General features: G+C 39.4%; 1 protein-coding gene across 6 annotated transcripts in view; it reads right to left on the bottom strand.

Annotated features, from left to right (window-relative positions):
• Window positions 1-14804, bottom strand: part of adgrb1a (adhesion G protein-coupled receptor B1a) — a 131019-nt gene that overhangs the window by 68596 nt on the left and 47619 nt on the right. For 4 of the 6 annotated variants that reach the window (XM_086037444.1, XM_086037442.1, XM_086037447.1 and 1 more), the window contains exons 3-9: window positions 7245-7352; window positions 4874-5038; window positions 4449-4613; window positions 2727-2891; window positions 2421-2585; window positions 2085-2186; window positions 1873-1979 (exon numbers count right to left, since the gene is read on the bottom strand). In XM_086037444.1, the coding sequence (XP_085893570.1) occupies window positions 1873-1979; window positions 2085-2186; window positions 2421-2585; window positions 2727-2891; window positions 4449-4613; window positions 4874-5038; window positions 7245-7352 (977 nt within the window). The remainder of the gene's footprint in view (window positions 1-1872; window positions 1980-2084; window positions 2187-2420; window positions 2586-2726; window positions 2892-4448; window positions 4614-4873; window positions 5039-7244; window positions 7353-14804) is intronic. The other 2 variants (XM_086037443.1, XM_086037446.1) reach the window with 2 other exon arrangements.

Raw genomic sequence — 14804 nt, 5'->3', positions numbered from 1 at the left:
AAACCCCTCCAACATTTTAGTTGATATTCTAAAATGCATTTATAAATTATTTTTCTCAGCCCAACTACGTATCGGTCAAGTCCCTCTTTATCTCCGGGAGAGAAAAAAATCCTGGAGCCATGCCTGTTGGAAGCCTTATAGAATGTATCAAATCTTCCTGTAAACTGATTCAAGTCATGTGTCATGTGTTATCTTCCAAAGCTTATCCTGTACAGGGTCGCGGGGAGGTGCTGGAGCCTATCCCAGCTGACAATGGGCGAAAGGCAGACTACACCCCTGAACTGGTGGTCAGCCAGTCGCAGGGCACACACACAGACACCGTCACTCAGAGGGAGCCGATCCCACGCTGCCTGCACACAACTCAGGCGTGTGTACCACTACATCGTCAGTGACTTGGACTAATTCAAGTTATTGAAGTGAATTTCATCCAGCACCTAGTATAAAGTGAACAGGGTTACCTCCAGGTAACCTTCTAACCCCACTCTTCCCAAAAAAAAAATAGAAAAGTAAAACTTAACTCACAAAACCCTCTCTGTAAAACTCTCTCTGTATTCAAAGCTGCCGGTACTTTATTACTTCTGAAAATGGTTGTTTTCCTGTACTCTATGTGCTGGAGACCAATACCCTGCCTCTTGCCCGCTTCATCTGGGATAGCCTCCAATTACCCATCACTCCAATGAGGACAACTGATGTACACATTTATGGATATGTGGTTAGATATGATGGCGGAGGGAACAAGAAATGCATACGTACATGGTTGCATACCACAGCTGAATCATGTGCTTCAATGTGTGGGGGGCTAACGTACTATTTAATGTTTAATGATAATCATTTTTAGACTGAGCGTTTACAGAAAAAAAATGACAGGGTAATGTAAGGAAATACAAAATGAGATTCATGGACAGCAGACATTATTGTGGTTCAGCCAGACCATAGCACAGAATTTCAGAATTATATTATTCGCCAAAACATTGTGATCATATTCACGCCTGCGAAAACAAATCGTATAATTTGAACTCTGCGATATTATTTCAACAAGCAACTTTGATATTAAAAAAATATTTTTAAAGCGGAAGTCAACGCAAACATATATTCTTTTAAGTTAATGTTCTATGCAGGCCCACTAGTTGAAACACAGCATTCTGATTAATATTGTGTTTGTGGAATACGAGTTAAGCAGCAAAATCCACCCTTTTAGTCGGGCTGACCTGTTTTCTGAAGCTAAGCCGTGATTGGTCGTCACCTGAGCCCTGAGTAGTTGTGATGTCATTTTCAGTCGACAGAAATGACAAAATGGCTGCCCCCGGGGATGGCTAAAAACGAGTGGATTCCACAAACGCAATATTTATCAGAATGCCTTGTTTCAACTAGTGGGCTTGCATCAAACATATTCTTGAAAAAAAACATGTTTGGGTTGACTCCCGCTTTAAGGCTAATTTTCACAACGATGATGATGATGACGATGATGATGATGATGATGATGATGATGATGATGATGATGTTTCTTACAATCTACCAATGTGGTTGGGTTGAGACTGAGTAAAACATTTAATATTTTCAGATAGAAATAAACTTTAAAGGGAATGTTTAATGTTAAGCATCTGATAAGTAAGTTACACATAGTTTGATCAAATATGATCCCAAATAACACTATAGGTGTCATTTGTTATAAAAGGAATCAATGATTTATGTAGGCTATAAAGTACAATTAAAATGTGTGAGTCACAGGACTTAATCTCAGTACAGTGTACTCTGCTTGGACATCATTTTTATCCAAGGTAGCCTGAGGATCTTGTCGTTGCTAATTGCACATAATAGAAGATCTCATGGCCTCAGTTTCCTCAAAATATACAAGACAAATATGAAACTCACCAAAGTTTGTATGCTGCGATAATCATTGGAAATGCACTTCATATAAGTTGGATTCTCCCAGTATGCAATACCCTCCTCGTCAAGGTTGCAGCGACGCAAAATCAACCCTGTGATGAGACAGATGTGACTATTGTTGTATATTTCCAATGTGTACTTTCATTTCCCATGTTTTATTGGACAGCAGGATAAATGTGTCGATGACCGACGCTAACCCATTGCATTGGGAGGACATCGAACTGCTGCTGTATCTCCAGCAGGAGTCATTTTCCAAACAACGTTGGAATAGTTGTCCTCGAGGCATATTTCATGAGGTTCTAGTGACACCAAAATATGAATCAATATGTTGAACTGGACGATATAAGCACAAAATCATATACACTAGCAGTCAAAGGTTTGGACACTCTTTCTCACGCTATTGAATGATGAACTGTGTCAAAACATTTGACTGACTGGTAGTCTATGTATAGGGTTCAATATTTACGTCTTCACATTCCTCAAATGTTATCCCAACTGAGAAAGCATCACACAGAATACTAAATTTTACTTACCCGGGCATCTTTTTTCATTACAGTGTCGGACCTCTTCTCGTTCTCCAGGGCAAGCCTGCCCCCCAAAAAAGGGCCCATAACAAATTCTGTTTCTCTGCTGACTACCACCACCACAAGTCTTGGAACACCCTGACCACAAAGACCATGGCTGCCACCTCCCATCCACTGAAAGGACATTTGCAATATTAGACCACTTGCAAAGAAATGGAATTGGTTGATACGCACACAGGAGTCATGCATATAAGGTCATGCATAAAGTGTAAAAAGGCTCAATAAATATGATCTTAATCAGGGCCTTTCCCCTACCAGGGCATTCGCCAAGGAAGCAGCCAGCAGTTTCAAGCCACTCTCCTCTGCATTCAGAACCTCCGTATGAGGGGCCGTTACACTCTCTTGTCCGTTGCGTGGTCCCATTAGAGCAGGAAGATGAGCAGGAACTCCAACTTGACCATTCATTCCATACGCCATCCACTGAGAATCGTCAGGACCGAAAATGTGTGCAGCACAAAAAGACTAAAAGTTATTTGTTTCATTATTTTTTGGTAGCACAGTAGTCTGTTCATAGCCATTCTTGGATGTTTTAGCTGTGTCTTTATCCTGTTCCTTGTGGTGGAGACCAAGCTTTTTGACACTGGGCAACAAATTTCATTCCAGAATGCTTTGACATTTTTTGTGATGTCATTGTTCCCTACACAGATTCAAACTGGTGATCATTTCAAGCTGTAGCCCCAGTCAAGTCTCGCCCAAAGTCAGGTATAGAAGTAAATTATAGGAGTTTCATTTGATGACTGCATTTTCATGACACTCTATGTATGTATGTTTCGCACTATTGAAGCTTTCATTTGTTAGTTGATGTTATCATTTTATTTGCTGAATGAGAACTGTCTCCTTTTTGTTATTAATCTGTACAGATGAAGGACTTCTGTATAATGAATGGGAAATCTGCTGTCTATGACCAGACTGCAATGGATGCCGAGTGGGAAACATTTAACACAATATGGTGACTGAGCCACCTCAAAAAGACTTTGAGCAAACTTCCATTTGTATGACTGGCTGATTGGGTCGCTGATTTGTTACCATGCACTTTATTTGGTTTGAACAAGAGCTGTAAATTGATTAAAGTATTTATACAGCGTTTGCTTAGTTAACTTTTTTTTGCCTGTACTACTGCAGATAAAAGGATATTTTATAGGTTTTTAATGCTGTTATTAACATAGGAGTGGACAAATCTTGTTTATCATATGCAAATATACACTCAACAAAAATATAAACGCAACAGTTTTATTTTTGCTCCCGTTATTTATGAGATGAACTCAAAGGTTGACAACTTTTTCCACATACACAATATCACCATTTCTCTCAAATATTTTTCACAAACCAGTCTAATGAATCTGTGATAGTGAGCACTTCTCCTTTGCCGAGATAATCCATCCCACCTCAAAGGTGTGCAATATCAAGATGCTGATTAGACAACATGATTAGTGCACAGGTGTGCTTTAGACTGACCACAATAAATAATAAATAATAATACATTTGTTTTTTAGAGAGATTTTCAAGATAGGCAAAGACACAAACTACAACCAAAAAAATATTGAATCAACAGTCTCAGAGAATGTTCATTCAGTTTTTTAAATTTGTACCAAAAAAGCAGATCAGAGACAACACAAAACTAAAGGGTAATTATCTGGCTTTAGAAACACTAATAGAAATCAAGACAAAACAATTGTAGGTGAATTTTACAACCAAGCAGAGATGGGGAAAATGGAACCACTCAATTCTGAGGGGGAAAAATGGAATCACCATATACTTTTCCATTCCCAAAAGTATCACCTGCTTCAGTTTGTGGTAAAACACTTTTGATCACACCATGGAGAGTTTCCATAATTTTTCCCCTCGAGTTTTCTGTTTGCGGCCCTCTAGGGGAAAGGTTTTGACACCGCTGCCTTACGTATTTCATATTGTCTAAATGTATTTTTTGTAGATGCTACAGAAAATTTTTAGTGATAACAGATGTAATGTGTTTCTCACCTGGACAGACAGCGATATTACAGAATTTGGTCTGTTTCTCTGGACCCTCACAGGGATCTCCTCCAAACTGTGGAGGGGTGCAGGTTCGTGTTCGGGATCTGTAACCTCTGCCACATGTTGAGGAACATAAACTCCATGGTGACCATTCATCCCAAGCGCCGGCCACTGCAAACAGAGAAGCTACAGTAAGATTCACATAGAGCAACAACCATATTATTATTGTCAAATTGCTACAGTTTTTCCCATTTTGATCCAATGTTTGTTGTTGAAAGGCATTTTCTGTATCTTAAGGCCCAAAAGTATCCTTATTGAGGGCATATAGACTAAGTAGGAGATTGGAAATGCTAGAATGAGTGAGGAAGCATCAAGGAGAGGGCTTGGCGAGCGCAGGGAGTTGGCTAGACGGACTGGGAAGGGGAACTTACCTGGACAAACAGCAGGGTTGCAAGTTCTCTGCTCTTGCAGTGGCCCACTACATTGGGTACTGTACGAGGAGGAGACACAGAAACGAGTGCGACTCTGCCAGCCCTCCCCACATGTAGCAGAACACACACTCCATGCTGACCACTCCTCACCTGAGGTTGAGTCTACTGAGCAGGAAGGGTGGGTAAAGAATGGGGGAGTAGAAAAAGAGGAAGAGGAAAGGAGAGGGCCATAACTAATTAGCATGCAGGATCTAGCCTCTCAAGGATTTGTGTGATGAGGGGTAGTTTCTTGCCATGGTACATGCATGCACATTTTTCCTGAGGGACAGATCAGGATGTCCAATTCCATGGATAATTTAAAAGATTTTTTCCTACAACGGTGTTGGAAGCACTCAGACTTATAATTAAAACACTTGAACTTGTCTAAATAAATGAGCCAATGGCCTAAGCAAACCTCAGAGAGTGACCCCTCAAATAAGCTGCAAAGAATGGCCTGTATAATATACAAATTGGGTTCAACCGATCGTTTGCATTCAACCATGTACAGGGGGAATATTCTAGTATTTGCTGGTGTGGCTGAGACTGCTTATTCTTTCCATTTACTTTTTAAGGGAAATTACCAGAGCTGGGCATTCCGTCCCGGGGGCGGAGCGGTCCGTCCCTCTGTCCCGGACAGACGCCTATTTTTGGGACCGAGGACAGGGACAATAAGTTTTAAAACAGGGACGGACTAAGCAAGGGCGGAGAGGGATTTTTGTCCGTCCTACTAATCGTCCCTCATGCGTCTGACGTGGTCGCAAGGCGGTCAGAGTTCATCTCAACCTACTCGGCGAAATGGGCAAACGACAAAATTGCCTCCAAACACTTCAAACGCGCCATTAGTTACTCAACTGCACATGCTTACTTGCATTGGGAAAGCCCCGGCGGGAACGCTGTGCACTGCTCACGTTCGATCACACAGGGTCATTTTTGCTTGCTTTCTTCAGTCTTTAAAATCATTGTTGCTGTTTCGTGTACTGGCCCTTTAGCCGAGAGTTCAGCTCTTCTCACTGTGTAAGACTGCTAGCCTATGCGTGGGACAAGTGCACACACATGCAGCAGCACCGAAACTGCTCCTGCGCGATTTGTTTCTCCACACGCTTGCTTGTACGTCAATTTCCACACATGGACTGATGTTCCAGTCGGTGCTCCAGAAGTGAGGCGGAAACCACCGAGCCAATCAGTAACCCAAAGGGCTGACCAATGGAAGCGCTCCCTGGACCGGGCGTCCATCCGTTCAGGGACTGACCTTTCTCACGTCCGCTGCATTGACATATAAACAATGACCGCTGTTATATAAAGCAGTTACATTACAACTCTCCACTCGCTCACTTCGTCTCCTTACACACATACAACGTGTAGTGGCAAGCGGTTCGTCAAACCGTTAACCCAGAAGTGGGTGTCCATAAGGTAAGCAGATTTGAATAGCAAATTAGCCAGCAAATGCTCTCTGCCGTTAGCATCTCTCCCGCGGCGTCATGCACGGATGCTTTTTTTTCTTCGGTGGGAGGACGTTAAGACGGAAGCGCTTCAAAAGGACGAGGACGAACAGGGTCAGAGGACGATCATTTTTATGAATAAGGACGGAGGGACAAGGACGTACGGGTGCCCAGGTCGCAGATGGAGGGCGGGGAACGGACCGGCAAAAAAGGGTCAAGTGCCCAGCTTTGGAAATTACCTCCTCTGGTTTAGGATATGTCAGTCCAATTGTCAAAAGCTCTAGCTACTCAGATTGTGTTGATCAGGGAGTGACAATCTTGAGATTCACAGCTGGAAGCAGACAGACCAGAGAGAAACTGATGAAATATTTTGGGGTTTTCTTTTTAACCTCTCTACTAGAGTGCACTTACATGTGTTTCAATGGCTTTGAAAAAAGTGTGTCTGCGTGTGGTATATGTAAATATACATGTACTTACTCAGTATGAAATTTCGGCTTTTATAGTTGAACACAAAGCTGATGTATTTGCAGGGAACTTATTCTGTTGTATGAATGGCAACAGATGGATACACTTGTTGGTTGTATGTTTTGCCTTCCAAGTAAAGAGAAGTTATTTGTTATGCCTGATGTTATATGCCACTGGCATAGACAAATTATATAATAATAATAGTAATTATAAATAATGCTGCGAATATACACTTTCATGTTTAACTACAAAAAAAATTACGTCAAAGCATACAGAACCGACCCGAAAACCGTGAGCAGAAAACTGAGAATCGAACCAAACCGTGGATTTTCTGAGCCGTATGTGTATTAAAAGTAATCCAAACACTGTATATACCGTGCACCCAAGTAAAGGCTACTGCAAGAGAAATCCCCATGTAACTCTCTTACCTGTCTGAGGGGTTTGCTGTCCACTTTGGGGCTTGTCTACATCATCAAGTTGCTTACGACTGTCCACTGAACGAAGTGACTGACTGCGAGAAATTTGCAGGTCTTTACCTAAGAGGGCAGGGCGAGAGAGAGTGGAAGCATGGATTAGAAATCAAGGCAGCTTGTTTGTCGTATACGTTTGAGACACAAACATTTGTTGCAATTTAATTGTCATTCAAGTAAAAACGAAAACCAAATAACATATATAAAAAAAACTATGTCTGAAAATTAAGGATGTTAAATTTTGGGTCATGTATCACAAATTGAAATTGAAATACACAGGACATTCTATCATAAATTATAATGTATATCCTTATACAATGCTAACACGCCTGGGTCACTTTTGGGGATGCCATAACATCAGTTGTTGCACTACTGCACTCCAGCGTCTCTTATTATCGCACGGGGCAAGGTTCAGTATTTCATATCTAAAAAGCATTTTGGTTAAGAAAGCACCAATATTTAGTGCAAGTTTGAAAAATGTGCGCATAGTTACAAAGAACAGGTTAAAAATAAAAATGTGAAGCAATAAATATTAATTTGTGTTGCTTTTCATGGCTCCACACAATAGCTGTGCTTTATTACACGTACAGATTTGAGTACCCCCGCCACACTCACTCCTACGGTTCCCAGAGGCCCCAAACACTCCAACAAAGACAAATAAGACATTTTTTGAAAGGACTAACCTCAGAATTCTATGATGGAGTGTTTGAGTTATAGTTCGGAAATTGAGAATCATGTAAAACGGCCCCTGTACAGGTACATGCTATACTAAGAATATGATCGATGGAAGTACTTTATTTAGCCTTAAAGAAAAGATTCTGCTGTTCACTTGAGATGACCTGGAGGGTGAAAAAAACATGTTAGGAACTTCTTGTGCATAAATGATAACCTGAAGAGCAGAGATTACACCCCAAACCATCACATCACTTACATATCCGATTTATATCCACATTAAAAAGAATCCCAGGTTGGATTTGATTCTTTCTTTTTTGTTGTTGGTGGTTTTTTTACTGTTCTGAGTGCATGAAAAAGTCAGATACGTGTTGACTATGGGCCAACAAAATCGAATCGTAATAGATCTGCATTGTGAACATAGCCTTTGTTCGGCTCTTTGTTTGTGGTTGCTACATCTGTTCCTGTTGCTGTTGCTTAGTCACTTTTCTGGAGTCTTGTCTTGTTTCCTTTTATAGTAGGTTAATCCCCAGTTTTGGGTTGTTACTTTGATCAAATATTTTTTTGAGAGCCCAGCTGCCTCCCTACTTCTCTGCAATTGGGTTCTCAACCCTGCGCTTCAAACCGTGACGGACAGGCGGGAGGAAGGACGAATATTTGGGGGAAATGAGATGAGCATTCGTCTGACATCATTTCTAGGGGCTGTCTACTAAAGATGACATCAAATCATTGACCTGTCACAAATGAACCGTCTGCGTGGCTGAATTATTACTATCACCACAAAAGTCCCATTTTATTCTTTATGTTTCAAATGGGATTCAACTCAAATGTAATCATCACCAATATGCTTCACGACTTTGCGGATGCAAGACAACCGTGACACACTCAAACCAGGGGGTATCATGCCAGTTTCCTCAAGGAGAGTGCCAGTGAGCTTGATGGTTATCCTCCTGTACCCATATGTTTTGGTTTTTTTGGGGTAAACGAAAGCTCTGTGCACTGTTCGAGCCAATTAGTCACATGTTCAATAGCACAGAAAGAAGACTACCACAGACAATGCCAAATGTGACTTCATTTACATGAATGGTATGTCATTTCACTATGTCCATTCACACGTCAAATTGCATGCAAGTCAGATTCCTCAGACTTACAGACTTCAATAAAATGAGAGAACCAACTTACTGTGCTGTGCATAACTCATGCACGGCTTTTGGTAACCTCAATGCCATTATGAAAAGTTAATGTAAAAAGAAAAACAAAAAAATGAAATAGATTTCCTTAAGAATATAGCTATATGGTATTGTCTATATTCATTATAATTCTTCACCATTAAAAATAAAATAATTATAGGCAGTCAGGGGAGTCAAAGTGGGAGTTAAAATTGGAATAGCAGAGGCTGAGCAGAGGGGGCTCCTGGGATGCTTATGTAAGGGGCCCAGTATCTGTTCTCTGTTAGTGGTAGACTGTACAAGTGAGAACAAATCATTTATGATTGCAATTCAAATTGTACACATGTACAGGGTTCAAACATATAGTTACGTAGAACTCCCACTAATATTGTCCCTTATCAAGTTACACATTTTGCTGTCATCAATTAGCTTCTCGTATTAGTTGTCTGGCTACTGTACTCTTCTTTGCTGAATCTGTCGAGCTTATTTAAATTTCCCGGCACTGACACAGCTTTTGCGAATATCCCACAACTATCATATCATACAGTAATTGTGAACCAGTTTTGATGTGAATTTCAATTTCACACATCATAATTGGCATTAAAGTCCCATAGAAAGACCCAAATGAGTCCAAAATTCAGCAGTCTTGTCACGTGAGGAGCAGAATTTGGACAAGATGCAGACAGAACACGGAAGTGGCAAAGTAAGAAGTCTTTATATACAAAAACAACGTGTTACTGAGCAACTTGAGCAATAAAAGATATAAAATAAAGGACCTGACAACTTCAAGGACCCAACCCAAAATATAGTCACAACCAGTCACAATAAGTCCAGCTCAGTGGTTCCCAACCTTTTTTGTCTCGTGTAACCTAATAAATAATAGGGTGTGTTGCCTTAGAAATATATACATAATATACATTTTTAAATATGAAATCAAAATATATAATTATGTAACTCTTAACATTTACCACAATGTGATGTATTAATGTATTGTGTGATTGATTAAAAAGCAACAACAACATGGAATATTGTCTTACTCAAATCCAGTAAAGCAATCCTCAAATGTACCAAATGGCATAAACGGCACAGCACGGAAGTAAAAATGCTAAATTCTTCTAACTTAATTTCATATTTGCACCAAAATGTCATTTTTTTCCCCCCACAGTGAATGCGCCTTGACCCACTGATCTTTAACATCTCAATATGACTGACTATTAAGTCGCGACTTTGATTTCTAGTTTTTTGGTACAATGCATTGTTGTAGCTCTTGCTGTAATGTTGTACGACCAGCGGAACCATTCTTAATCCCTTTTTCCCTTCCTACTGTTCAAACACCATAAATCAGCAAAACTACATTCCAAAATAGGTTTTAAGTTTCTTTTTTCTCAGAAAATTCCTTGCCATCGTCTGAAGAAAAGAAACTTAAAATATACTTTTAAAGCAAAGACAAGATGACTGCCAAAGCGCTACCTTACCAAGTGTTTGGAGAACTAAAGAGTCCGTGATGCAGAAGAACAACCTTCACCTGCTCTTTTGAATTAATATAAGTTTATTGTGAACAAATATGCATTATGAATACAAAAGAAGATTAACTGCAGTTTGGAATAAAGGACAGACGCTCACTCCATCAAGCACAGGCTTTAAGCAAAGCAAGAAAAACGAGGAGGTAACTCCATTTGGGAGATAAGATTATTTTTCTCTGCAGGATATTTCTTTTTCAAGATGATGACAAGATGGACTTTTCTTCTTCCTCAATAATGGAAAGTAGCTTCCTATTGTCTTCCTTGAAAATGACATTTCTGTATGTCCTCAGTCATTCTGGAGGATTCTTATGCACCCAGTACCCACACATGCCTGGTATTGGGCGCTGTATCATTTCATTGATCTCCACCCACTTTGCATTACTGTATTGCCAAACGCTTTCATTAGTGCTAACCCCTCCGCTTAAAAATACCTGTTGTTCAGTACAGCATGGCATTTTGTTTTAACGATTTTTTTTTTTTTTACTGTATTATTTAACTGCTTGACATCCATCTTCTGCTTCCATTTAGAGCATTGATATAAGTGGATGGTTTATCTCCTGTTACAGTTCAAATTTCACCAGCTTTCAAATCAATATCTGCCACCAAACTAGTGCCTCCACCCCGAACACATACACACCTATTCACTTAAAATCACATGCGCACACAGAAAAAACATGGAGGCACACACACACACACACACACACACACACACGCACACACAAACACGACAGGCCTTGTGTGCAATTGCTCCACATTTATTGATTTTTGAGAGTGTTTTGATGTGAGTTTATGCATGAGAGACTGGTGAAAGAGAAGGGGCCAAATTGACAGAGTGTGGAGTGAGAAAATACTTGGAAATAAAATGCTGACAGAATAGGGGTGGCTAGTTCACATAAAGCTGCATGGTTGAATGGAGGATAAGGCAAGTGCTGACACCCAGAGGACAGAAGCAGTCAACTGCATGTTGGAGATAACAGGCAGTGAAAGGAAGAGCAGAGGGGGAAGAGAAGGCCATGCAGGGAGGCAGGGACAGAGAGGAGAAAAAAAATAATTGGACAGATAAGATGAGGGGAGGGACTTCAAGTACAAGCGGGGGAAAACGCATTAAAAAAAATGTCCTAACCACACATAAGAGCGTTCATATTTTCATTTATGTAGTTACAATCAATACATTTGTATTTATTTTTATTTTAGTGTACAAATCTGAGGGGTTCTTGGTCCCCCTGATCTTTTTGTTTTTGTTTCCAGGTATTTCTGATTCCTCACACAAGCCATGACAATGCATTTTAGGTTTATTAAAGATGCTATATTGTTCATAGGTGTGAATGTAAATATGAATGGTTGGATGCCTATATACAGTATGTGTTCTGCTATTAACTAGCTGACAGTTCAAAGTACCTTGCCTCTGGCTAAAGTCAGCAGCAATAAATAGGGTCTTGCTCACACGTGACACTAATCAGGACAAGCTTTAAAAAAAAATTAAAAGGAGTACAAATGAAAGCAAATTCAGTTTTCACTCTGTTGCATATACTGTGTATTGTGTTGTAGGCATTGCACCACACAAAGAGCACTCATGCATTGTTACCGGCAATTGTGAAAGGGTAAACAAACAGGGTTGTGTGTGTCCTCTTAGATAAAATAAATAAAACTATTTATGACCTGTTAAAATATGTACTGGGTATATCCTATTCATGAGGTTCTTTTGCTAGACCAAAGGTGGGCAATTGATCTTCCAAAGAGGCCATGTGAAAATCTCGAACATTAATGGAGGGCCACACCAACATGCTAACCTTATATTAATATTATAAATTATGTTCCATATTAATGTGGGCATTTTAAATGTAACACAATTGACATTTAAACAAACATTGGCACTTCATTTGTCATTCTGGATCAAAAAATCCACCCTAACTGACTGAGTTGAATTTTGGGCTTGTTTTTGAATGTTTTTTAGCAGGTTTTAGAACGCCCGCATGCAGGTTGAAACATCTTATTGGTGTCCGACGCCAAGAACAAGCCCATTTCTTTATAGTACACTCTAAAAAATGATTCATGGGGTTAGTAAAGCTAACAATCAAGGGTTTCCTATGCATTAAAAATAGTTTGTTACATGTAAACATTTTAATCAATTGATAAAGGATTTTAATAAGTTGGTCTATATTAAAACACTCTTAACAATATACTGATTCTGAACAGACTTTTCTGCCTCATTTAAAAGCTGAATATAAGACGAATGTGCCTGGAGACATTCTGGATTAAATGAAACACTTTTTTTTTTATTGCGAGTAAACATGAAGACGAGAAATGTGACTCTTGTAATAAAGTGGAATTATTACAATGTACTGATGGAATACAAAAAAATGTGAAAGAGGAGTACTTTAAAGTCAAGCCAGAGGAATGGTGTTCGATATAAGAACTCTTTTGATGAGACAAACAAATGATTCAATATTAGATATTTATTTCTGAGGACAAACTGGACTGTATACCAGAATCTAAAGAGGGAACTCAAGTCAAAAATGTTATTTTCAATAAAATGTTTTATGTGATCCCACTATAGTCTAAACATGGTATTCTGACTCATATTGCATTTGTGGAATATGAATTAAGCAGCAAAATCCACCCGTTTTTATTTTATTAATTTGCTTTCCTCCCACATTCCAAAAACATGTATGCTAGGTCAATTTAATTGAGTGTGGACTGGTCTGCGCTAGACCTTAACTATAAGTGTTAGTGCTATGTACTGTATAATTGGTCGTCTAAGCCAACCTAAAAACTAAGCCAACCTAAAAACGAACCACAATTCTGCTTCTGGATGTTATTTCTGATTAAAAAAACAGTTTTGTATAAAGTAACTGAAAGCTACTGAGCGATAAGAATTTTGATTATGTTTTAACTTTTTTTAATTTAATGTCTTTTTTTCAATTTAATCTGCATTTATCTAGTTTCCCTCATTAGGATGTTGGCTAATGAGTGAAGTTGAAGTCTCGTGACTGTGGCTTCTGCTGGCCTCAAGCCAGAAGGAACAATGGGGAGAGAGACACACGCGGCCACCTTGTTACACACGAAAGGCAGACTATTCATAATGCGGTGTTATTATACTACAAAGGATGAAAGTTGTATTTTTTTTCTTTTTACAAGGCCGTGAGTGTGGACCTGCGATGAGTGCGTGATGAATGATCATCACCTTGTAAGTCGTGTGTTCTTTTTCTGATTGTTTTTCTTCGGGTGCCGTGGTTTCTTGTATCATGTACAATTAGGGGCACACATGCACTACTGTCAAGTCATAATGATTGTTTTAACAAAAATCACAAAATGTACATAAAATGGCAAATCCCCCTTTAAGCACACAAAAGAGATGTTTGTACTCTGTCGCATTACAAGACTGATTATACTGCAGCTCAATGAATATTTCACCTTCATGCCACTTGAGCAATTATTCACCTTGCTGACTTGCTAATGACAAGTGACTAGCTTACATTTAAGATACATGCTACAACCCGAACAAAATGAATTACAGTATGTCTTCATAGTTCAGCACATGGGCAGCATAGTGAGTGGCACATCTGTTCATAGTTCCAGGCTTTGAATCCCTCTTGTTTTCCTGTGTGGAAAATGTATACAGCATTCCCATTTTTATCCCTTTAATTCAGTTTTCTCTAGGTGCTCCAGATTCCTACCGCATTCCTAAAACAGGCATGTTGGGTTAAGTGAAGACTCACAATTGCCTATAGGTGTGAATGTGAGTGCCAATAGTTGCTTATATCTTGTTTTTGTGGCCTGTGATTAGCTGGCAACCAGTCCAGGGTGTCCCCAAACCTCTCCCAAAATTCAGCTGGGATGGGCTCGACAAAACCCTAATGAAACTAAGCAGCATAGACAAAAATGACAGAATTTCGGGAAGCATTAATATAAAAAAGGTCAATCAGTGTCAATCATTTGGTCAAAATGTTTTGTTTTCTGTAATTGAAACTTTTGGTGGATTGTCGCTTGAGCATGCACACTCGTTCCTGCTACATACAGTACAATACAATATACAATACAATTTTATTTGTATAGCCCATTTCACAACATCTAGAGCAACAACAAAGCACTTTACATACAAAGAACAAAATAGCCATAATACAACAAGTGGAATCAACATTACATTAACATAT

The sequence above is a fragment of the Filicampus tigris genome, chromosome 8 (genome assembly GCF_054856515.1).
Source record: "Filicampus tigris isolate MCC_2025a chromosome 8, RoL_Ftig_1.0, whole genome shotgun sequence".
Lineage (NCBI taxonomy): Eukaryota > Metazoa > Chordata > Actinopteri > Syngnathiformes > Syngnathidae > Filicampus > Filicampus tigris.
The sequence above is the reverse complement of the archived record's forward strand: the minus strand, read 5'-3'. Positions and strand labels throughout refer to the sequence as shown.